Source organism: Macaca thibetana, chromosome 13, assembly GCF_024542745.1.
Source record: "Macaca thibetana thibetana isolate TM-01 chromosome 13, ASM2454274v1, whole genome shotgun sequence".
NCBI classification, from domain to species: domain Eukaryota; kingdom Metazoa; phylum Chordata; class Mammalia; order Primates; family Cercopithecidae; genus Macaca; species Macaca thibetana.
This window is the reverse complement of record NC_065590.1, coordinates 95,432,860-95,457,864: the sequence shown is the minus strand read 5'-3', so window position 1 is coordinate 95,457,864 and position 25,005 is coordinate 95,432,860. Positions and strand designations below refer to the sequence as shown.

General features: G+C 47.8%; 1 protein-coding gene across 5 annotated transcripts; it reads right to left on the bottom strand.

Annotated features, from left to right (window-relative positions):
• Positions 1-2,861: 2,861 nt before the first annotated feature.
• On the bottom strand, positions 2,862-15,135 carry NTSR2 (neurotensin receptor 2). 5 transcript variants are annotated; one of them, XM_050753930.1, is made up of 4 exons: positions 14,342-15,135; positions 6,839-7,112; positions 4,736-4,826; positions 2,862-3,408 (listed from the first exon to the last, which is right to left on the bottom strand). In XM_050753930.1, the coding sequence occupies exons 1-4, from the start codon at positions 14,963-14,965 to the stop codon at positions 3,231-3,233; spliced, it is 1,167 nt and encodes a 388-aa protein (XP_050609887.1). In that variant the 5' UTR covers positions 14,966-15,135; the 3' UTR covers positions 2,862-3,230. The 5 variants fall into 5 exon arrangements, with proteins under 5 accessions (XP_050609887.1, XP_050609890.1, XP_050609891.1 ...); XM_050753933.1 differs by having other exon boundaries at positions 6,897-7,112; positions 14,342-15,023; XM_050753934.1 differs by having other exon boundaries at positions 6,906-7,112; positions 14,342-15,023.
• Between the last annotated feature and the right edge of the window lie 9,870 nt (positions 15,136-25,005).

Below are 25,005 nucleotides of genomic sequence, written 5' to 3'. Positions count from 1 at the left end.
CATCCTCCCAAAGTACTGAGATTTCAGGCATAAGCCAGGGCATCCAGCCTGTTGGCATCTTTTGCCATACAGCTCCTGGGCAGCAGCATGATGTAGAGGCTGAGCACCGGCTCTCATCTCCCAAGCCTGGGCTCCACTCCTCAAGTTATCAAGTAGCAGGAGAAGAACCTTGCTTAGCTTATCTTTGCTTCCATTGCCGCATATGTGAAATGGTGATGGTAAGAACAGTTTTCACTGTAGTGGCTGCTGTGAAGATCAGGCAGCGTAACAGATTTATGTTGCTGAACCAGTGCCTGCTCGTAAAGGCCCAAATGAAGAGTGTTGCAATGACTCTGTGTTCACACAGGGAGGCCTTTTCTTTTTTAGCAAATTATGTCAAAGTAAATATCCAGGAGTTGAATTACAGGGTCTAAGTTTCTGAGCACTTTATGGCCTTCAAAATATATTGCCAATTTGCTTTCCAAGAAGGTTATTCAGTTTCCTCTTCCTCTAAGACAGGAGCACACTGATGTCACCCAATATTTGTTCTGGTCATTGACATTTTTTGTTAATGTATTGCCCATAAAGTGTCACGTGTTATTGTTTGGGCTGCCGTTTCTCCAGGAACTGCTGAGGCTGAGCATGTTTCCTCTTGTGTGTTTCTTGGCCTTTGGGGTCCTGGTGTCTTGCCTAATGATTTGCATGAAAATTTTGGATAATATATAAAATAACTCATTTATGTTTCCCAATCTATTCTTTACAACTTGTTTCTCTTGCCTCTCACTGTACTTTGGTAACATGTAGCAGAAAAAGTGTGCCTCATTCATATAATCTTTTCTAAGGGACACTACCAGGTTTTACCCAGTTTGGGGTCTAGGATGATGATGACAATAATGACAACCAGCATTTATTGAGCATTTACTATATACCAGGCACTGTGGTAGGAGCTTAACATTATCTTATTTAATTATTATAAACTTATTATTAGGTACTACAGATCCACAATCCTTTATCTGAAGCCCTTGGGGCCAGATGTATTTTTCAATTTGGGTTTGCCATGTTTTAGAAAAGCAACATGGGATATACGCCACATATTACATAACACCCTTAGCAGGATCTTGGAAGAATACCCCAAATCAAGTGCATTAACATTTCTGTGGACACACACACACACACACCCCCCACACACACACCCCCCACACACACACACACAAAAGAGATAAATGAAGATTACAAATTGCTTCAAATTCAGATCCATTCTTGCTGACCTGAATTACTGTTTTTAAATGGCTTAAGAGCTTTCTGCCCCCAACAGTTTTGCAGATGAAGACACAGACTCAGGGAGTTGAACCCGCCCAGGGTTCCCCTGCTCCCAGTGAGGAGGCCGAGGAACCAGCTCTCCCGGCCCAGGCCCCAGACCTCGCCCGAGCCTGCTTCCCGCGCCGTCTCATCTGCGTTTGGACTGGGAGCTACTTCTTGCCTTTCCTGCTTCCTGGACCTCTCTGGAGCTTTGACTGGGGTGTAAGGATGCCGCAGTCACCGCTTTGACCCAGGGACTCTCAAGCCGCGGCTTAAACGGAGGTTGCACCATCACTGGCGGCGGCGCCAGGCGGGGTGGGCCTCACCCTTCCTGATGCGGATCTGAAGCTCCTTCTTCCTCCATGAACACCGCGAGCCCATGGCCTGCCTGTCAGAGCCGCCCCCTCTAGGGGTCCCCACGCCAGGGCTCTGTCGCTCCTCCTTTCCAGGTGCCATGTCCTCGCCCGACGAGGCCCACGTGTGGGTACCCATGGTGGTCCTAGGCCGAGAAGGCTTCGTGAAGGGAGTGTGGTCACCACCTCTGGCCTCTTCTCAGGGGTTCTGGGGCTGTGGATCTGGAGAACAGTCACCTCCGAGTTGCACAGAAGCCACTGCCGGCTCGTCTCAGTGGACCAGCCCAGGTGTGTGTGCATGTGACGCGTGTGCATGTGAGTTTACATGTAGTGTGTGTGATGTGCATCTGATGTGTGCTGTAGGTGTAATGAGTGTGTATGTGACATGATGTGTGCACATGTGATGTGTGAGTGTGCACGTGCTGCGTGCTTGTGGTATATCTGCATGTGATGAGTCTGTGCATACATGTGTGACGCGTGCCCGTGTGATGTATGTGTGATGAGTGTGTGCAGCGTTCATTGTGGGAGTAGGGGGTGGGGGATGGGTCAGGAGGTGGACAGAGTCTAGGGAAGCGTTGATGCAGTTCATCAAAACGAACCTCTCCTTGGTGCTGTCCTGCACCCACCTCTTTCCTCCTCCCCTCACAGGCCGGTACCCTCCCCTGCCTTTTGCCTCTGCGTCCTCTGCACTCAGTGAAAAGCACCATTCCTCCCCTGGCCTCAACCTTACTGCCTCCAGGTGCAAGGCTGGCGGTAGGAAGTGGGCCTGGCCTGTGCGTGCAGTGCAGGGACTGAGGCCTGCTGTCAAACGGGCAGAGCCTGCCCTGATGAAGAGAATTAAGATCCAACTCTTGTCCAGCACTGCGCTGGCCACAGCATACCTGGGCCGCATGTGCCTTGTGGCAGGGTGCACATGGCCGTTTGTTTCCCCGTAAGCCACATGGGCTGGCTTGGCCAGAGGCAGGAGGGGACACCAGCAGCGCACTGGCTTTCCAGAGCCTGCAGAGGCTGCTGTCAGTGTCAACAGCTGCTCCCTGCCTGGGAGAGAATGGAGAATCTTACTACAGCTCATGTGAGGTACCAATTTGGTCAGCTTCTGGGGTACTGTTGATTTGTCATTTGAAGAAATTCATAGGACATCTGAGCATAAAACTATAGAAAAGTGTCGTGGGCTTTCAGGACAGCAGGAAAGCAATGATAATAGCCATGCAACAACAGCAGCAACAGAAATCGTGCCAGCAAAAATTTATTGAGCATCTACTATGCACCAGGCTGTGTGCTAAGCACTTTAGTCTCAGACAACACTAAGAGATGGGTGCTCTTCTTTATCTCCACTACACAGATGAGGGAGCCTGAGGCTAGGAGGGGTCACGTGGCTTCCCTGCACTTGATGGTTCTCAGGAGAGCTGGGGTTGGTGGAAGTCACCCTGGCTGCAAAGCTTGAATGATTAGTGATAAGGCTGCTCACCTGCTTTGCCAGATGATTAAGCAACTGGTCATTCTGCTTGTTCTGTTCATTTTTGTATGACATTCGGGTCAGGGTTTCTGGGGGATCCCCAAAGCCTGAAGCTGTATCCATTAGGGTGGGACTGTGGGGCTTCAGGGGGTAACCGCTCCATGGGGGTGGTGTTCTCCACACAGGGAGCTGAGGGCTTCCAGGAAGAGCTTTCTGAAGGAGGAGGACATGACGTTGTAGAGGAGAGGAGTCACCGCTGAGCTGACGTAGAAAAGTGTGTTGGTCACCATGTAGAAGTAGTGGTAGAAATTGTACAGTGGGCTGCAAGAGAAACCCGGAAGCCTGGTTAGAGGATCGGTCACCTCCTCGCAGTGTCTGCTTCCTGCTGGAGAATGCCTCTCCTCCACAGGGCTGCACGAGGAAGCCTGTTTTCTGCTATCGGGAAGCACAGTGGTTTTTGTTTGTTTGTTTGTTTTTTGTTTTTTGAGACAGAGTCTTGCTCTGTCTCCCAGGCTGGAGTGCAATGGCACTGTTCACTGCAACCTCTACCTCCTGGGCTCAAGTAATTCTCCTGCCTACAGTCCTGAGTAGCTGGGACTACAGGCGCACACCACCATGCCCAGCTAATTTTTGTATTTTTAGTAGAGACGGGGTTTCACCAAGTTGGCCAGGTTGGTCTTCAACTCCTGACCTCAGGTGATCCACCTGCCTCGGCCTCCCAAAGTGCTGGGATTATAGGCGTGGGCCACCGCGCCTGGTCAGGAAGTACAATGTAAATTCCACAAATGTTTTCATCACGAGCAGCTAATGCCCTCCACCCCGCCTCTATGATCTGCCATCCCTGGCTGCAGTTCCTGGTCACCTCATGCTAAGGTGACGCTGCTGACTGACAGGGGCCGTCTGTCCAGCCACTGAGGCCCTAGGTGCCCCGGGCTGCTGTGTATGGTCGAGAGATGTGGCTGCACTAAGAGCCAAAGGTCCTTCTGAGGAGCCGCACTCCTTGCTGCAGGTTCTCTGCAGTGGGAAGTGCTTAGCATGAGCTCATGTTGCCCGCGCAAGTGTAAAGGGTGCTGATGGCTCCTGAGGAGGCATCTGTCACATGGCTCTTTCTGTGGAGGCTTCCTGGGACCTCGATTCTTTTGGATGTTTGACTCCCACTTATGATTGGGGCACAGCGATTTCCAAAAGGCAGACTACGAATTCTCTCATCTTCTCCAACCGTGTCATAAAAGGGGGTGCATGTCTTGGTCTCTGCCGAGGAGACCTTTGTTAGCTCATGGGGTCGCAGCTTTGTGTCTTCCTCACACTCTGCTTGGAATAGGAGAGGAAGGCGAGAGAGGGGAAACCTCAGAAGCATGGCCTGTTCTCCCCCTTCCCAGACTGTAGGCTTCTCTTTCTCCTGTAGTGAGAATCCCACAGTCTTGGCTAGGCCTCTCATGCACACGGCCTTACCAGGTCAGAGACAACGCTCTGTTCCCCATCCCTTGCGGGGAGATTTCAAGGCACAGACTGCACGGGACCAGGTGGAATGCAGTCCAGGGTTCCAGAGGACCCAGCAATGGAGGGTCCCTCTGCAGAGCAATGGAGACCCCAGGCCCAATCCAGTGGGCCGCCGCCCTGTGTGCTAGGGCCCTTCTGCCACACTCACTCAGTCCACGCATCATCAGGGATGTAGCAGTACATGAGCCTGCGGGCATGGTACGGCAGCCAGCAGATGACATACATGGCCACGATGGCTCCTGCAGAGCATGGGAGAGCGAGAGACAGTGCCAGGAGAAAGCAAACACATTCTCAGTTACACCATTGCCGAGGGAGGATGATGCCCAAGGGGTCAGCAGCGTTGCCCTCTAACTTGGTCCTGGAGTCAAGGGTTGGAAGGACACTTTGAGGTTATCTGCTATATCCCAACCCGAATCTCTTCTCAAACCTCATATGATCCTGTCCTCTGGGTGAATGTCCACTCTGGCCATGACCTGGACACAGCATGCTTCTAGGACCTCCTCCTGGTCACTAGAATATATTCCCAACCCAGGGCTAGATATCCCTACTTGATTATCTATCTGCATGTACAACAGAACTTGTGTCTTTCTTGGGCCAAGCATGGTGGCTCATGCCTGTAATCCCAGCACGTTGGGAAGTCGAGGCAGGTGGATCACTTGAGGTCAGGAATTTGAGACCAGTCTGGCTAACAGGATGAAAATTAGCCGGGCATGGTGGCAGGTGCCTGTAATGCCAGCTACTTGGGAGGCTGAGGCAGGAGAATCGCTTGAACCTGGAAGGAGGAGGCTGCAGTGAGCTGAGACCACGCCACTGCACTCCAGCCTGGGTGACTGAGCAAGACTCCATCTCAAAAAAAAAAAAAAAAAAAAAAAAAAAAAAAAAAAGAACTTGTGTCTTTCTTGTCTTAGAAAGCTTCTTGCTCCTTTAGTCCTTTCTCTGGTTAATTTATAGCACTGCCATTCATCTGGCACTCAAGCCAGGAGCCAGAGACTCCTATTTTTCTGTTCCTCTCTGTATCCAGTCTATTAAAAAATTCCTTCTTAGCATCTCTCCTCTGTGTGCTTTCCCTGCTCTCACTGCTACCTCCCTAAGAGACTCTTACCTCCTCTGCACTGGACTATGACGAGTTTCCCAACCTCCCACCCCTTCCCTCTCCTGCTTCTATTCTGCTCTGACTGGCAAAGCCATCATCTAGCCCAGGGTGGCCCCTGAACCAGCAGTGTTAACATCAATGAGAAGCCTGGTAGAAGTGCAGAATCTTGGGCCCCGCGGCTTGTATTTTACGACTCTCCAGATCATTCTTACACACCCTGAGGTTTGAGAGGCACCATTTAGCCCATTCTCCAAAGTGCTGAGTGCAATAGGTCTCAAAAGCAAATCTCCCCTCACTCATGGACATCAACTTTTTCAATGACTGGCCATTGTCCATAAAATGAAGGCTGACACCTTCATGTGCTGACTTTGTGTTACTTATTACATCACATTGCACTTAGCTCTTGTGTCTCTGTTAACACACAAGACTGGCATTGATGGCAGCGGAGACTCTGTCTTGTACTTGATCCTTCTATACCCTAGCTAGTGCCTGGGTTATGGTGAGTGCTTGGAGAGACCTCTGCTCTCCTGTGCCTCTTGGAGTTTCTCTTATAAGGCCAATTTTTCCCAGAGACTTACGAAACAAGAAAGCAAACGGATCAGTGTTGTAGGCGGGAAAATGGAGTTCGAAGGGAACTGGATTGAGGGACCCAGCCCATCTGAGAGTCCACAATTTGCAGCCGCAGTCTTTAAACTGTTCCTTGTGTTCGTCCACACTGCCAGACTTACTGAAAAGTGGTCAGGTCTCTACTTGCCTGTGTGTGCTACTCCCTGGAGCAGATTGGAGGCTTCATGTACAGAATTCCTATTCTTTCCTAATTATACCACCGAACCCTACATGAAGTCTGTTGATTATACAGTTCCCCTGGGACATAGGATTAAGGAAGCCTTGAGAGAGGTAGTGACTTGCCGAGGTCACCCGGCCAGGGATTGGTGGAGGCAGCCCCGGAATCTGGTCAGGGACTGGTGGAGGCAGCCCCGGAATCTGGCCAGGGATTGGTGGAGGCAGCCCTGGAATCTGGTCAGGGACTGGTGGAGGCAGCCCTGGAATCTGGCCAGGGATTGGTGGAGGCAGCCCTGGAATCTGGTCAGGGATTAGTGGAGGCAGCCCTGGAACCTGGACCTCTTTCTTCTGGGGTGATGTTGCAGAGGACTTAACTGAGAACCTGGACGCTGCGCTGGAGGCTGCGGATCCCGCGCACGTCTTTGTGTCTCACCAGGCTGACCTGGCCTCCCTGGATAAAGGTCTTCTTCCATACGATGAAGCTGAGGAGGCCCTCCTCACTCAGCAGCTGCAGGCGGCTGGGAGTAGAGCTGCCCAGGGCAGAAGTGGACGGCACTTGGGAGCAGAGGGCCAGCAGGTGGCTCACCATGACCCCATTCAGGAAAGCAGTTAGTGCCAAGGGGAGCACGAAGGACACCAGCACATTCACCTGTGGAGGTAATGGCAAGGACTATGGGGCAGCGCCAGGGCCCTGCGGCCCTCGCCATCTGGCCATGCCCCAGGCCCAGAATCTGCGTCAGCAGAAGGGGCGACAGAAGGGTTAGAAGATAAGGTTGAGAAAGTTCTCAAAAAGTGAGGAGAGAGAAAAGAAAATCTCGGATTAGTTTAGGATGTTCATAATAGGGGTTCCAGAAAGAAAAAAAAAAATAGAGAAAACAGAGGGGAGGAAATTTTATTTGAAAATGCATTCAAGAAAGTTTTCCCAAAGTTGAGGAATCTGAGCTTCCAGACTGAAAGGCTGCCTGAGTGCCCAGAAGAATGGATGGAAATAGACTCACGGCGAGTCTCGTTCTTATGACGTTTAGCACCTTTTTTGGGTATAAAGAGAAGATCTTGAAAGCTTCCAAACAGATAAAACAGGTCATATAGATAGGATGGAAAACCAGAATGACATTCACTTCTTAAAAGCAATGGTGGAAGCTAGAAAATCATGAGCAGTGTTTTACAATTTGTGAGAAAAATAGCTTCCATCTTAGAATTTTATACCCAGCCATATTGTGACAAACGTGAGGATAAAAGAAAACAATTTTTGACATGCAAATTCTCAAATTGTTTTACCCTCTATGGACCCTTCCTCAGGTCTCAGGAGATTAAAAGAACATATGTTCTAGACAAATAAGGTTATAAGCCAATAAAGAGGAGGACTTGTCATTCAAAATGGGGTATCCCACAGAGGGCCCAGTGAGTGATGGAAGGGAGCTCCCAGGGGGCCCCTGCGCAGATGGAAGGGAGTCCCCAGGGGGACCCTGCGCAGATGGAAGCGAGTCCCCAGGGGGACCCTGCGCAGATGGAAGGGAGCCCGCGGGGGGCCCCTGTGCAGATGAGACTTCCCTGTGTTCCCCCTGTGCACTAGAGAGCAACCAGTGGGACTGGAGCAGGAGGCCAGAGAGCTCCAAAGAGAAGTGAAAAATAAAAGATGAAACTGGTAGGTTATCTGATGGATTGGAACATACTGAAAGAGCATTTACGCTTGTAATAGAGAAGCTGAAAATGAACTACAAATAGGTACGTAAAAAAAACTATGCAAATGAAAAAAAAGACCATACATTATTAACTGCAAAGAAAACAAAAGTCCTTGGATTAGAAAGAAAATACAACACATGGGTCATCTGTGAAGAATGTTTACATAGTCATAATTACATAAATACTGAACATAAATTTAACCCAGCACAGTGATAGAATTATACTGGAAGGAGGATGGGGCCAGTGTGTGTTGGGGTGATGGTGGAGAGGGCAGGAATAGGAATGTAGAAGAGTAAAATGCTCATTTTCTATAGGTATATAAGACTGTGGATACAATTTAAAACTGAGAAATAAAGCTAGTGTGCTCTTTAGAAACAAGAAGGCAACGAGGGCAAGAGACAAGAACATATGGTATTTGCCTCTCAACTAGAGAAACAGAGAAATGAATCAGAGTGTGGAGAATGATGGGATTGCTGTTTTCCATCACACACCTTGGGTTATCATCATTTGATACTATTTGACTTAGAAAACCAAATTTATTTATATAATACCCTGTGTTTTAAATGTTTACTTTTAAAAATTCAAAATCAGTGTGTTCGGCCGGGCGCAGTGGCTCAAGCCTGTAATCCCAGCACTTTGGGAGGCCGAGGCGGGTGGATCACGAGGTCAGGAGATCGAGACTATCCTGGCTAACATGGTGAAACCCCGTCTCTACTAAAAAATACAAAAAACTAGCCGGGCGTGGTGGCGGGCGCCTGTAGTCTCAGCTACTTGGGAGGCTGAGGCGGGAGAATGGCGTGAACCCGGGAGGCGGAGCTTGCAGTGAGCCGAGATCACGCCACTGCACTCCAGCCTGGGAGACACAGCGAGACTCCGTCTCAAAAAAAAAAAAAAAATCAGTGTGTTCTAGGGTTTCTCCTCATCAGTTCTAAGGCTCTCTTCCACCTTTCTGTTAGCAAACATTTTAAATACTGAGCTTTTTTTTTTTTTTTTGAGACGAGGTCTTGCTCTGTCGCCCAGACTGAAGTGCGGTAGTGCAATCACAACTTACTGCAACCTCTTCCTCCTGGGCTCAAGTGATCCTCCCACCTCAGCCTCCCGAGTGGCTGGGACTACATGAATGTGCCACTACGCCTGGCTAATTTTTGTATTTTTTGTAGAGATGGGGGTCTCACTATGCCGCCCAGGCTGGTCTTGAACTCCTGAGCTCAAGCAATCTGCCCACCTTGGCTTCCCAAAGTGCTGGGATTATAGGTGTGAGCCACTGTGCCTGGACTAACTGGATGATATTTAATACCACTTTAAAATCAGTAGGAACTTTCTGAATTGGACCCTGTGCCTTTTTATGGAGGTATCATTCATGCCTTTTTATCTTAATGCTTGCTCGCAAATCAGCAACACTGAGGGAAAAATAAAACACTACCTATGACCACCAATTTAGTTTGTTGAGGAACCAAACAGGTTTATATCAGTAATGACATGCTTAATTACTATCGATTTGTAGCTTTAATACCAGTCAAGACAAAGATCAAAAGTAAAAATATATTTATACATTAGTAATTCATCTTTGGGAGTTTTAAAATCTTTCTGGAAAAACTACAGTTTTTCGTACTTTCAAAAACTGTGAGCAATTTTCTTGGACAAAAAAACACTGATTAATATGAACAGTGAATCAACTCACTGATGAAATATTAGAACCAAAATATCCTAATTTGAGTCTGCTTATTTTGTTGTGTTAACATACACTGTATGTTTCAAGTTAAACATTTTTAAATGCACTATTTGTCAAAAGATGCTGTTCGACTGACAGAATTTGTTTCACAGCTTCATTGCTCCAGCCAGGTTGAACCATGTCAAGGAAACTATGTGAGTAGCATATTTAAGACACAAACATTGCTTGGCATTATTTGTTTGTTTGTTTGTTTGTTTGTTTCCAAGCTTGTCTCCCAGTTAGGAACAGCCTGGAAGTCACCACTGTACCTGCTGCTCTGTGCTTAGTGCTAACTTGTCATGGGGCTAAAGGTTACTAGTGTGGATGATAAAAAATATTGGTTCTGACATTAGTAGTTCTGCAAATACACACTTTATAGACCTTGTATCAGCAGCTCTGGAGTAATGTTTTGCCTCAATAAGTAGCTCTGGGACTCGGAACCAGAATGTCACAGCTGCTAGATCCAGATCTGCCCAAGCCTTCAAAGGTGAACAAAAAAAACATAGAGTGCCATTCATATCAGTGATTTTGACTCATCTTTACTCAGGATCTTTACTCATAGTTAGAATATTGGCAGGTTCTAGATCCCTATGCAACTCCCAGCGGTCATGCAGGCAGCAAAATGCATCTAGGATGGGAGGTGATGATGACCTCACTGTCCCCCAAGGTAACTGAGCTGGCTTCTTGTTTGTTAGTAACTCTGCACCACTAGCTTATAAGTCAGAGGTCATACAGAAGCCCTACTTCCTTGTCAGCGTGAGACAGAAAGACTCTGAAGAGGGAGGACCCGTGGGTGCTCAAGCTCGTGAAGGAACCACCTTTCCTCTCGGCTTTGTAGACGCGACCCCGAATGCCTCAGCCTACTTTGCAGTCCTCAGATTCAAACAGGTCCTCAAGTGGTTCCCACTTGCCTCTGAGGCCAAGAAACCAGGTCAAGTCTGCAGGAAGGCACTGAGTCGCTTTAGCCCTTGGTATCCTGCTACCCAGCAGCAATAGCAGGACCTGAATTGATGTGGCAAAAGGAGGATAATACCTCTTGGTAGAGCCGGGGTACCAAGTGGCAGTGGACCAAAGTGGTGGGAAGGCCTGGGAAGATCTCCTGGGGGAAGAGAGCAGAGAGATGAGGCTGCGGGTCTCCAGCTGGCCCTCTCCTTGCTGGTCCTCCCACTGTTGCCCCAGAGGCCACAGGGACAGCTACTGTGGGTTCCTCACGTCCACCACCCTGTCGCGCCCCTTCGCTTACTCATGCTCACATTTAAAAAAAAAAAAAAGTATGTATATAACTTTGTTTAAAGAGTAAAGATGTTTTAAAAGCAAAAAAGTAAAAATAAAAATAAAATAAAAAAACAACAAACAAAAACTGAACCTAGGCCGGGCGCAGTGGCTCACGGCTATAATCCCAGCACTTTGGGAGGCCGAGGAGGGTGGATCACAAGGTCAGGAGATCGAGACTATCCTGGCCACCATGGTGAAACCCCGTTTCTACTAAAAATACAAAAATTAGCTGGGCATGGTGACACGCGCCTGTAGTCTCAGCTACTCGGGAGGCTGAGGCAGGAGAATCGCTTGAACGTGGGAGACTCAGGTTGCAGTGAGCCGAGATTGTGCCGCTGCACTCCAGCCTGGTGACAGAGCAAGACTCCATCTCAAAAACAAAACAAAACAAAAAGTAAATCTAGAGACGGCAAATGGAGCTGAGTTATTACAGAGAGGCCAGGGGTGGAGGAAGGAGGGAGCTTGATGATGAGTGAGGGGAGGAGGGAGGGAAGGAGGAGAGCAGAGCAGGTAGGGAGGGAGAGAAGACGGGACAGATGGAAAGGCCCTGATTCTGCTTCCTGTGAGCCAGGCACTGTACTAGGCTGGGAAGGGAGAGCTGGAGTTAAACCCTCAGGTGGGAAGAAAAGGCAGGAAAGGAAAGAAGGTGAACGTTTGTTGAGGACTTGCAATATTCTGGGCAATTCCACATGATCTCTTGAATTATCACAGAGGATGCCAGAGGCCATGTTCTTGCCCTATGGACAGACCTGGGCTTGTGAACCCTACCCACAGACACCTAGAGGCCTCTTTTTGAGTCTGGGAAGAGCAGGAGAGAGAGGGGCTCCTGGGAGCTCTGAGCCCCTGATTCTGACCTGAGATCTCAGCTGCCCCAACATCCTTGCTTCAGTTTTTAATTTTGGCTGAAGCTGCCTCCAGTTCTGCTTCCATCATTTGCAGCATAGAGTTCTGACCACACCCCTCTCCAGCCTCTTTTTCCCCTTCCACAATGGCTAGAGTTTTTCATTTCAGAAACATATTATGAACATTTAGTTTTTAATTTTTATTTTTTGAGACAGGGTCTTGCTCTGTCACCCCAGCTGGAGTGCAGTGATGCAATCATGACTCAATGCAACCTCAAACTCCTGGGTTCAAAGGATCTTCCCACCTCAGGCTCCTCAACAGCTAGGACGACCAGGCATGCCACCATGCCCAGCTAACTTTTGTACTTTTAGTAGAGACAGGGTTTCACTATGTTGCCCAGGCAGGTCTTGAACTCCTGGCCTCCCACCTTAGCTTCCTGCCTTAGCCTGCCAAAGTGCTGAGATTACAGGATTGAGCTACGGCACCATGCCTTATAAACTTTTAAATGCCAATTTCCATGTGTAAAATAAACAAAGAAACAAACAAATACATCTTCCTCAGGCATTTGGTCCCTTCATCCCTCTCTGCAGGCCAGATCCCACTCTCCATACCCCACATCCACGGGAGACTTGTGTCCTGATTCCAGGTGCTCATTGGGGCCCCCAGACCCACGGGAAAATCACTGCAGACAGTTGTTCATAGCAGATTCCATGTGATGGGCAAGCTGTCTCTGGGCCGAGCCTGCCAGAAAGGAACTAGGAGAGGAAGATGTTGTTCAAAGAAGTAAGAGGTGACAAGTTCAGTGGAGAGAAGGCCCTGTTGCCAGGACAGCCACTCCATAGAGGTATACTTCTGAAGATGACTCAGTGGCCTCCGTGGATTCCAGGGGTGGGACTCGGAGACCTCCGTGTATTCTGGGGGCTGGACTGTGGGGCATGCTCAAGATCTGGAAGGATTCTGTCCATGGAGAGTCCCTGTCCCCTCCACAATGTTTAGATTGAATGGGAACAAAGCGGCTCCACTGAACACCCATGAAACCTTAAGATGTTGCCTGCTCCATGGATTTCTCCCGGTCGTGAGTGAAAAGCAGGTTGGTGAGTTGAACACCTTCCTTGAGGCCCTTCGGTCCCCTACCCCTGCCCAGGGTATGGATGAGCAGACACGAACAAAGGTGGGGTCTTCAGGAATGAGGAGAGGGTATAGAAAGAGAGGGGGGACTTTAGAGAGAGCCCTTTGACCATGTAGGCAGGCTGGGCTTCCAGCTGCAGGAGGCAGCTTAACATGAGAAGGAGCCTCACCTGGGGACATGGCACTAAGCAGCCGCTTAGGAGGCTGCTTAGGACGAGTCCCCTAAGGAGCCTCCACACCCTCCATGTGCCCTGATGAATTCACACAGTAAACTCTCCCACGTACCCTCGTGTGCCAGTGTGCAGAGAAGGGGTCCTGGCTCCAACCTGCTTTGTTCCTTTAGGTTTCCTGGAGGCCCAGCAGGGCCTGGAGGGGCCTGTGCTTTCTCAGCCTTTCCCACTTCCCCAATGTGCTGGATACATGAGATCATGGTCTAATGTGACTGCAGCAAGCAACCAGAGGACACTGGGTTGTAGAACGATGTGGAAATGGAGACAGACATTTAGAAAGGTGAGCATCACTTTCAGAAAATGCATTGTGAAGTGCTGCAAATACATCATATGCTGAGAGAATTCAGAAGACAGGGGAGAGTCCCTGGAGTTGGGGAGGAGGTGAGAGCAGAGCTGCACTTTGGGGAATAAGAAGGGCTGGAATCAAAAGCAGAATGAGCTTTTGACTTAAAAGCCAGAGGCTGGGCATGGTGGGGGTTCGGGGAAAGTGGGAGCAAGAGGTGTTGGGGGACGAGTGGCCTGGGGAAGGCAAGGCTGCCAGGGAGAAGGTAACAGGAAATGAGGTTAGAAGCCTGATCAGGCCTCTGGAAGAGAGGCCGGGAGTGCCTTCCCCTCCCCACCTTACCTTCAGGGAGGTCCTCTCCAGAGCCATCTGGGGGACTCGTTGGAACACAGACTTCAGGCTACAGAGGCAGAAACCCCGGTGGGTCATGGACTCCGTATTTTCACAGGCTCTGCAGGCAACTTTACGCCCAGTAACGTCTGAACACCACTCTCGCAAGAGTGGGAACATTTACTTTGGAGTTGATTTTGAATTCAAATCGGGATTTCTCTCAATGCTTCCCTTTGGCCACGCCTCCCTCCATCTAGTAAAATGGGACGAAGCAACGAGACCCAACTTTCTGGGTGGTGGCGAGCATTAAAGTTGAAAATGCCTGTTCCCCGGGGAGAGGGGGTTCCCTCCTCCCAGCTCCCCTCCCCCCCCACTCCCGCCCTCCACGCCCTTACCTGGATGAAGACTTGGAGCGCGGTACGGCTCACCAGCACGGTGCACACGCGCGAGGCCGGCTCCGGCTCGCCGCCCGCAGTCTCCAGCTCGTGCTTCTGCCCCATGATGAGGGCCATGGGCAGGGCGAGGCCAAGCGAGGCGGCCCACAAGAGCGCCACCAGCCGCTGGGTACGGCGCGGCGTCAGCAGGCTGCGGGCACGCAAGGGCTGGCACACGGCCAGGCAGCGCTCGGCGCTCAGGCCGGTCACGCTCAGCACCGTGGCGTAGGCGCACAGCTCGCGCACGAAGTAGTAGCCGCGGCAGCCCAGGTCGCCGAAGACCCAGGGGTAGTGGAACCACACGAAGCTGTAGAGCTCCACCGGCACGCCGACCACCAGCAGCAGCAGGCCTGAGAGCGCCAGGCTGAGTACGTGGTAGCGCAGGCGCCCAGCGCTCCCGGCCCGCGCCTTCAGCACCACGTGCACGGACAGCGCATTGCCCGCCGCGCCCAGCGCCCAGATGAGTGCGTACAGCGCGGTGAACAGCACCTTGGCCCAGAGGCGCGTGTCCACGCCCAGCCGGGCGTCCAGGCTCAGCCCCAGGTTGGGGCTGGACCGCGGGGGCGGCGGGCTGCTGGTCTCCATCCCGCTCCCGCGGCCGGCGCTCCCTTCCTCTCACTGCCCGGAGTCTGGGCGAGCTGCCTGGTTAGTGAGCACCTCCTCTTCTCTGGGAACCTCTAGAACTGGGAGGACACGCCCCCGAAAGGGTGTCCCTGAGCCAACGTGGGACCGCGAGTGCCAGCCCGTTAGCGTCGGTCACACGTCTGGGTTCTGTTCAACCCAGGGAAGCGCGTGCTGGTGGAAAAGGGGTTCCTTTGGGGGCTGATAGTCACGAGTTGGGCCGGACTCCGCCACTTTCCAACTTTGTGATCTTGGGCAAGTTTTTTAACCTCTGTGAATCTGGTTTTGCAACTTTATTATCGACACTGCAGAATTTTTGGGAAGATGAAACGAGTGAATGTGTGTGGAAGTGTCTACCGGCAGCATAAATAGACATGGTGCTTTCGTCTTGCGCCTTGGCCCTTGTGTTGCTTTGTGTGTGTGTGTGCAGCTCGGGAGAGGTCTTGGGAAAGACTTTCCCAGCGGTTCTTACTAAAGGGCTGTTTCAATGCCGCCCTAAGAGCCCCAGGAATCTCCTTTGTCACTGAGAATACATCTTCATGGTGCCACACTTTCCCAGTCCTTTGAGAGTGTCATTCTCATGGAGCTAGGGGATGAAGTGAAAAGTGTCTTTAGCATGTTTTAAAACCTTTCACTTTTCTAAATTCATGCAGAACACTAGAATTTTAGAGTTGAAAGGCCCAGAGGCCTTCTCATCTCATCAAAGAACCCCTGGTATTTGCTGGGGGGCAGAATTGAAATTGGAACCCAGGGATCCTGACTTTTTTGTCTTCAGCAAAGTTGTTATGGCCGGGTGATAATCAGTTTAATCTTCCATGTGGGCATATAACCATATCTACGTTGAAATTGAGATTATGTAAATATACTTTTACTCTGCACAATACATTTATTGAAATTATAAGCATTTATTGAATGATGAGAATCACTAACAACCAGGGCTGGATTCTTAGGCGTGTGACTGTGTTTCTGCACAGGGTCGCATGCTTGAAAAGGCCTTGTCCTGAGTCAAATGCTGTTGTCATCTGGGAATTCTGCATCATTTTTGAACAAGGAACCCTGCAATTTCATTTTGTATAGAGTCTTGCAAATTATGTAGCCAGTCGTAACTACAAATGAGAACATCCCATAAGGAAAGTAAATTGAGCAGAAGCGGTTAGACATGTATTTAGTCTGATGTGTTTTGCAATTGAGGAACAAAGAAAGGAAGAAGACTTTGTCAGAATGTGTGATTTTTTAAATTATTTACAATTCCTTCCTAAATGGTATTTTGAAGTTTTAATTTTATTTATTTATTATTTATTTTGAGATAGAGTCTTACTGTGTTGCCCAGGCTGGAGTGCAGTGGCACAATTTCCGTTCACGGCAACCTCTGCCTTGAGGGTTCAAGCGATTCTCGTGTCTCAGCCATTGGAGTAGCTGGGATTACAGGTGTACACCACCAGGACTGGCTATTTTTTAAAATTATTTTTAGTAGAGACAGGGTTTCACCACGTTGGCCGGGCTGGTCTCAAACTCCTGGCCTCAAGCAATCCGCCCGCCTCAGCCTCCCACAGTGCTGGGATTACAAATGTGAGCTACTGTGCCTGGCCCTGAAGTATTAATTTTAAAAGGAAGGTCGTGTCCACTTCATTTCTTGTGATCTCAAGGAAATTAAGAGATGAATCAAGGCCCTAAAACAATAGGAAAGATGATGAAATTGCTGGGCAGTGGAGAGGCTGTGGTGATACACAGTGCTTGTTTCTCTGAAATCATTGTTTAGAATAATTTTATATGGCATCTCACGGGCTTAAAAGCTTTTAATGAGTTAATAAACTGCTACAGATCCAACTGTTTTTTCTATATAGAAGTCTCAGTATATGATGTGAAATCTGAGACAAAATAAAAAATGTTTGTCACGACCACTGCCGAGCTCTGTCCCTGTTTTAGCTCTGATTGTGTTCCACCCGAAGACTCCTCAGAGGAGAGAGGGAAGCCCATGTGAACGGGCAACAGAGAAGTTCGTGTATAATATATGATGTTCGGGGTTGAGAAATTATCTCAGAATAATTTCTTTAATATCAAGCAATATATGCCTTTCCCGTCTGCTTCCTCCTTTCTGTTACGCTAAGCGATGGAGTGTATCATGCATCTCCTTTTGCTTTTGTGCCAGCAACTCAAAATTAAATGTAATATTTACCCTGGTATCCTAAAGGTTAACATTGATGCTTTTTCTTCTTCACATGCATAAAATCACTTCTGCTGCATATTAAAGTACAATGGTCATTTCAAAGGAAAGCATTTGTGCACTTACCCGAGTCACAAGATGAACTTGCTGCTTTTTCCTTGGAATATTATTTTTACTTGAAAGTATGACTGCCAAACTATGGTTATTTAGGCCTGGGTATTTGGCAGATATTTTCTTAAAAATGAATGAAGTAAGCCTGGCACTTAGAGAAAATAAAAATAATAGAACATATTTTGGTAAATAAATTTATAACATTTGAGCTTGCAAAAAGAAATTAGGATGTTGGACCATAGTATCTGCCATTATGAACTTGACAGTTTCCCAACATCCAAAGACTTCACTAATGATATCAATGGTGGTATTAGATAATGTGATTTTTGTGTAATGAATTGTATCAACAGTTGGATGATCTGTATGGCTACTAGATGAACTGGTATTTAGCAAATAACCAATGTATGAGGGTATAAAATTGTGCATGAGTAAAAGACCCATTCAAAAGGGAAAGTAGACCAATGGATTTTAATGTAACTGATTATAAAAAATTCATCAGTATAGTTTCAGTTTCCATATTGTAACAATCTTTAAGAAGCCACTACTTGTCAAATTTGGTGTAATATCAGAGAATAATATCCACGAGTATCTGAAAGATTATTAAAATATCCCCCCTCTTTTTCAATTATATGTCTTTGTGAAATTGACTTTTCTTTATATACAAATTGGCTTTTCTTCATATACGTCAACCAGTGTATAATATTGGAACAGACTGAATGCAGAAGCAGGGAATCAGTTGTCTTCAGTTTAGCCAGACATTAATGAGATCTCCAAAAATATGAAGCAATACAATGCAATTTTTTAAAAATTGGAAACATGGTTATTTCTAATAAAAATGCATTGTTAGCATGTAATGGGTTTATTATTTTTAATGAATTGAAAATATATACTTAAAATATTCTCAGTTTTAATTTGAAAAATAATAACATTTTTGTCTCAGGACCCTTTTATACTCTTAAAAATGACTGAGGACCCCAGAGAACTTTGTTTGTGTGGGTTATGTCTATCAATATTTACAGTATTAAAAGTAAAGCTAAAAACTGAAACTAAAAAAATTTGAAAACTGTGAGATTAAACTTAAGCTTTCACATCAAGTGTAAGGATTACATATGGATGAATGTTAAACAAAGTTTTTGAAACAAATAACCAGTACCAATACATGCTTAACTTTTTATTGGGTGTATTAGTTTGTTTTCATGCTACTGATAAAGACATACCCGAGACTGGGTAATTTATAAAGAAAAGAGGTTTAATGGACTCACAGTTCCACATGGCTGGAAGACTGTACAATCATGGTGGAAGAGCAAGGGATGCCTTACACGGCAGCAGGCAAGAGAGAATGAGAGCCAAGCAAAAGGGGAAACCCCTTATAAAACCATCAGACCTCTTGAGACGTATTCACTACCACAAGAACAGTATGGGGGAAACGACCTCCATGATTCAATTATCTCCCACCAGGTCCTTCCCACAACACATGGGAATTATGGGAGCTACAATTCAAGATGAGATTTGGGTGGGGACACAGCCAGACTATGTCAATAGGTTTCATGTAGCTCAATGAGCCCTGTAGGGAAAAGGTAGGTTTCTGCTTCTCTTTGGAAGAATCCTCCAAGTGCTTAGCCTCCCAAGGTCTAGGTTGGTGTGATGCTGGGCTTGCAGTCGGAAGAGGCGAGGACAGGTCTTGGTTCCTGCTGTTCATTTGTCTATGGCTTGTCCAACTCAGGCAGCTTTTCTCAGCCTTGGTTTACTCATCTGAAATGGAGGGGTGATAAGACTACTATCTGTTTTTCATACCTCATTGAGTTAGAGCCATGAGCAGATAAGAATCACAGGGATTGCTGTAATCCCAGCACTTTGGGAGGCCGAGGCAGGCGGATCACCTGAGGTCGGGAGTTCGAGACCAGGCTGACCAATATGGCAAAACCCTGTCTCTACTAAAAAATACAAAAATTGCCAGGCACGGTAGTGTACACCTGTAATCCCAGTTACTCAGGAGGCTGAGGCACAAGAATCGCTTGAACCCGGGAGGCAGAGGTTTCAGTGAGCCAAGATTACATTACTCACTCCAGTCTGGGCGGCAGAGCGAGACTCTGTCAAAAAAAAAAAAAAAAAAAAAAAAAAAAAAATCAGAGACTGAAGCTCCTTGGCTGTTACTTACTTCAGGGAGGGTTAAACCTTTAATGCCCACACAGGAGGGAAGCCCAAAGATAAAGGGCACAGTCTCTGGTCTTTCATGTGCAGCACTGTTGGGGGTGGCTCCGTTTTCCAGAGGGAGCATCGAAGACATGAGGCCAGTATTGATGCCTTCTCAGGACGGCTCTAGGTAAGCATTCTCTATCATGTAGAAAGAGGAGAATTTTCTTTGTATTTTCTGCAAGTGGGCCTCTCCAGACAGGTCAGGGGAAGACTGGAAAATGCAGTGAACTTGGAAGTGAGTGAATTCAGCACCATCGAATTGCCCAGGGGGTCCCCTCAACAGGCGTGTGCAGAAGGCTCAGAATTTCTGTCTTCACCAGGGGATCGGGGCACAATGACTGCTCTGCTCCCTGTTTGTAAATCTCATTCATGGTCACAGGAACCTGAAGCCCTTCACAGAGAGTATATCCATGCACAGATGCTCTGGGCCTGGCTCTTGCTTCTACAATACTCATCGGAGCCTAAAGTTGCCTCTGAATAAGAATAAAACATCATTTGTGTTTGCACTGATTTCAGCCTATATTGGAAGACTGACCCTTAATATTTGCCACTTTGTAAGCAGAATCAAAGTATTGGCTTTCCTGTTCAACTGCTGAGCAGGCAGCTACCTTCCTCTGTTTCTAATTCAGCCGAGAATAATTAGAACTACTCAGTGCCGGAGGACTCTAACAGGTGTGGGAAGTTAAGGAGAGCAGCAGTTCTGAGTCCACGGATGGAGAGCTGCCCTATTTTGGGCAATAATGTCAAGTATTACAAGGCTTTCTGGCTGGCTAGGAGGTATCTGGGGCCAGGACCCTAGGTTTCCTATTTGCTTTGTGTGCTCCGGGTCCTGGCCTTGTGTTTTGCATGCAAGCTTTCATTAAAAGAACCTGTTCTATGGATTGAGTTGTGTTCCCCAAATTAGTATGTTAAAGCCCAAACTCCCAGTGTGACTGTATTTGGAGTAAGGGAGTAATTAAGGTTAAATGATGTTGTAAGGGTGGGGCCCTGATCCCACAGGATTAGTGTTCTTAAAGAGGAGACACAAGAGAGCATTCTTTTCCTTCCCGTTCCCTCTTCACCATGTGAGGACATAGTGAGGAGTCAGCCCCAGGAAGAGGGCCCTCCCCAGCACCCCACCATGCCAGCACCTTGCCCCTGGACTTCCAGCCTCTAGAGCAGTGAGAAAATAAATTCCTGTTGTTAACTAGTCTATGGCATTTTGTTATGGCAGCCTGAACTGCCTTTGACGGTTTCTAATCCCTATGCAGCTTTTGGTCTGATGCCAACATGTGGACTGGAGAGAATATTTAAAAATGCAGAGGTAATTCCCTCTTTTCCTCATTCCAGGATTGAGTCACAGGAGGATTTTCTGACTCAGAGAAGCAGAGTTTACGTGTACGTGTGTGTGTGTGTGTGTGTGTGTGTGTGTGTGAGAGAGAGAGAGAGAGAGAGAGACAGAGAGAGAGAGAGAGAGAGAGAGAGAGACAGAAGTGCAACCCGGGTTTCACTAGGCTAAAATATAGATGCTGGAAGAACGCGTTCCCTTCTGGGAGCTCTAGGGGAGAATCCATTTCTTGCCTTCTTTGCTTCCTAGAGGCCACCTGCATTCCTTGGCTTGAGGCCTCTCCTCCATCTTCAGAGCCAGCAGCAGCAGGTTGACTCCCTTTCATGCAGTATCTCTGTGCTCTCTTTTGCCTCCCTCTTCCTCTTTTAAGAACGCTTATGATTGTATTGAGCCCACCTGGGTGAACACAGCAAGGATAGAGGCTGGGATGAGAGTGAGGGATGCCAGGTGTGCATCAAGCTCTGCGGTGGTGAAGAGAGGTAGAAGAGGGGTTAGGGTAACTGGTTGGGTTACTGTTTAAGGATAATCCAGAATTACCTTCCTATTTTAAGAGCAGCTGACCAGCAACCTTAATTCCACCTGCCAACTGAATTCTCCTTTGCCATGGAGTGTGGTGGAAGATGTACATCACCTATGTGAGGTAACATAGTCACAGTTTCTGGAGGCCAGGATGTGTGTGACCTGGGGGGCGTTCTCCTGCCTCCTCCACCTTGGCTCAGGTCATAGCTCTGCCTCCTTTTCTCTCTACCCTAGGGTGGTAATGGCCCCTCCTCTTGCAGGCCTAGATCATGTCATCTCTGACCCCCCACCCTGCTGATCTTTCTCAACCCTGCCCACATCCTTGTAAACAGTCCCATTATTAAGCCTCAAGCACCTGGCTCAAGTGTCCTATCTGTTTTTGCTGGGACCCTGAACTGATCTAATGTATGTGCCTGGATGTGTGTGTGATCATGGATGTGTGTGTGTGAGATCATAGATATGTGTATGTGATTGTTGTATGATCATGGATGTGTGTGATCATAGGTGTGGGTGTGTGGGGGTGTGTCTATGTAATAATGGGTGTGTGTATGATCATGGGTGTGTATGATCATGGTTATGTGTGATCATAGATGTATATGTATATCTCCTCATGGGTATGTGTGATCATAGATGTATATGTATATCTCCTCATGGGTATGTGTGATCATAAGTGTGTGTGTGTGATCATGGGTGTGTGTGATTGTGTATGTGATCATGACTGCATGTGATCTTAGGTATGTGTGATTGTGTGTGTGATCACTGGTGTGTGTGATGATGGTGTGTGTGTGTATGTGTTCCTGGGTGTGTGTGATCATGTGTGCATATGAATGTATGTATGTGTATAAATGTGTAATATTTGAATGATCCTGATCAATTGAAATAGGTAAGATGAAATTGATGAAAAAGTCACTTATTTTTCCCGAGGTATCCCTCACTAAAGTAAGAGCATGTTCTAATTCCCACAGAATTACCCAGGCCACCTGAAGGTTCTCTTCATTGTCTGCTTTTATTGTCTGACTCCCTGGTTTGCCTCTTGTTGTTTTCCAGATGCGCAATCCCACGCCTTGGAGCACATTGTGGAACAGTCAGGATTTGAATGAAACACTGTTCCCCTCCCTACCCATTTCTCACAGGAAAGTGCTGAAACAAACAGGTATTTTGATACTTTTGCTTGCAAGAGAAAATGACCTATTAATATATTCCATGAGAGTGGGCAATGTCTGGCCCCTGTGCCATTGCTTTATAAATTATAACTACTAGCAATTTCAAACCTGGAAAACTTCCAGTTTTCCATCAGGCACACAGGAGCTTAGAAGTAGTCATTCTTTCCTAACAACAATTAAAAAGCTGAATACACTGAAAAATCAACAGTTCTTCTTAGATCTGGCAGGTAAGTGAGGTCATAGGGCAAACTGATGCCCTTAAAGTTGGAGAGACCAATAGGCACATACGAAAAGCATACCTTTCCTGAGGCAAAACCCATGAGTGGAAACCTCCACAGGAACCAGTGCCCAGGTAGGAAAACCTAAACTTAAATTGCTGGAGGCTCAGTATGGAAGAATCTGAGAGTTAAAAACTCCAGGGGGACCAGTCATGGTGGAGGGTGGGCTCACGCTTTTGTGAATTTCACCTCCAGGAGCTCAACTGGACTCTTAAAGCGAATATCAGAGAAAAATCCCCTCAAGCTGTGGGAGGGGAAGGAAACCACCTTGAAATACGCCAGAGCATCCTGTTCTTAACAAGGCCTGCCCTCAAAGAAGCTATTTTACCAGGACCCAACCTGCTGGGATTTTATCAGAGTCTAACTGACCAGAGGAAGGGAAATAGCCAACTCCAGACCACTCTCGCCATCCTGTTCCACCTAAAGAAGGACAGGGAGAACTGAGAAGCACTATGATGTTCGTCATTATTAAAAGCCTAAGACCTAATCATGGAACTGTAAAATGATGCTTCCTCTCCCCCTACACTTTTTTTTTAAAAAAGAGCTTAAGCTCAACCGATCAGAATCTGCCAACGAACTTATACAACTAGGGACATTCCAGTGAGATAGGCCAAATAAGTCAACTACATGATTGTAACACGTGAAATATTTTCTTTGCTTTACTTCTGCATTCGCCATATAGAAGCCCTCCCCTTGGGCTCTCCTGGTGGAGCCTGGAATCACTCTCAGTCTGGTGTTTCTCGATTCATGAATTGCTATTCATTCAAACAAACTTTTGTAACTGTATTGTACCTCAGTTTATCTTTTAACAATGCTAAAAATGAGTAAGGCCTGAGCTCTGTCCTGAGGGGGCCTCTGTGGTGTTGGGATGATGAGACGGAAACTCACAGGCAATTAAGCCTCCCTGGACATTCTAAGTGTCCAATAAGGGGGGTGGATGATGAAGTTCCCCTTCCTGGCCAAGTGAGACTTGCTGAGCCTCAGCTTCCTTCTCTGGGAGGTGACACCGCCTAAGCATGAAGAATGTTCTGAGATTAGAGGTGATATGTGTGAGTAAAGTACTTGGCACAAAGAAGGAGTTCAGAGACATCAGTCCCAGTCACCCTTTCCCTCGAAGGTCAAAGGAAGGAGAAATCATTACAGGTGGAGAGATCAGGGAAGACTCCCTGGAGAAGGGGGCATTTGGCCTGGGTCTTGAAGAGGACAAATCTGAAAACAAGGAGAGCAGGAGAAAAGCATCCCAGGAGGAGTCATAGCATGAGCTAAGGGTTAAAAGTGAGCAAATACTGAGTGCTCTCAGGGGTTCATAGGTGACTCCCAGGTGCAGCCTGGGCTCCAGGAGACAGGTGGATTGTGGATTCTTGACAGCTGGGGGTTCCAGGGAAATATTTCAGGGACATTCAGCTTGGTCCTGGCAGAGGTCACTCGGGGAGCAATGGCAGATTCGGGAGCTCCACTGGTGGAGAAGTTGGAGGGTCTATAGCCAGCGGCTGCCCCAAATAAAACAGAGATTCGGTGTCTCCATCTGTAGCGTGGAGCTGTCTATGCCTCCCCAAAGCGACTATGGGGATGATTAGCTGTTGCCACTCACTGAAGATGCTGTCAAGGACTTTCATGCGTCGCCTCACATATATAACATATATATATATATATATACACACACACACACAACCTTCTGGGGGAGAAACTCTGTTTTTATCCTTGTTTTTCCCAGGTAAGGAAACGAAGGTTCTCAGAGGCTGAGTGAATTGCTCTAAGTCAAAACAGCTTCTAAGGGGAAGAGTCAGACAGGGAGCCCAGGCCTGTCTGATCCAGAATGTGGGATTTAACCACCATGCCGAGCTTCTGGTTGGCCCTGGCATGGGCTGGGAACCCCTTCAATGGCCATGACCCCATTTCTTGGCCCACTGTGTAGACCAGTGGAGCTTTCAGTGGCCTGACGTAGCAGTGGGACATGTGTCACTCTGACCACCTGTCTCCTCCAACACCTGCTGCCAACAGGGGTGTGAAATGGCCGTGCCTTGGGGCTGGAGCTCTGAGGACCGAGGACAAAATGCAGCCGGCTGCAGCCTCTCCCCCGGCTTGGTTTGTATGGGAGACTCGCCTCGGACTGCACCTTCCTAATCAATGCGATGACTCTGGCCTTGCCTATGTTCATAGCAACCCCTTGTTACCCACATGGTCTGCTTCTATCAGATCCTGGCCAGATGCTGAACATGACCAGGTATAATTCCTCACCATCTTAT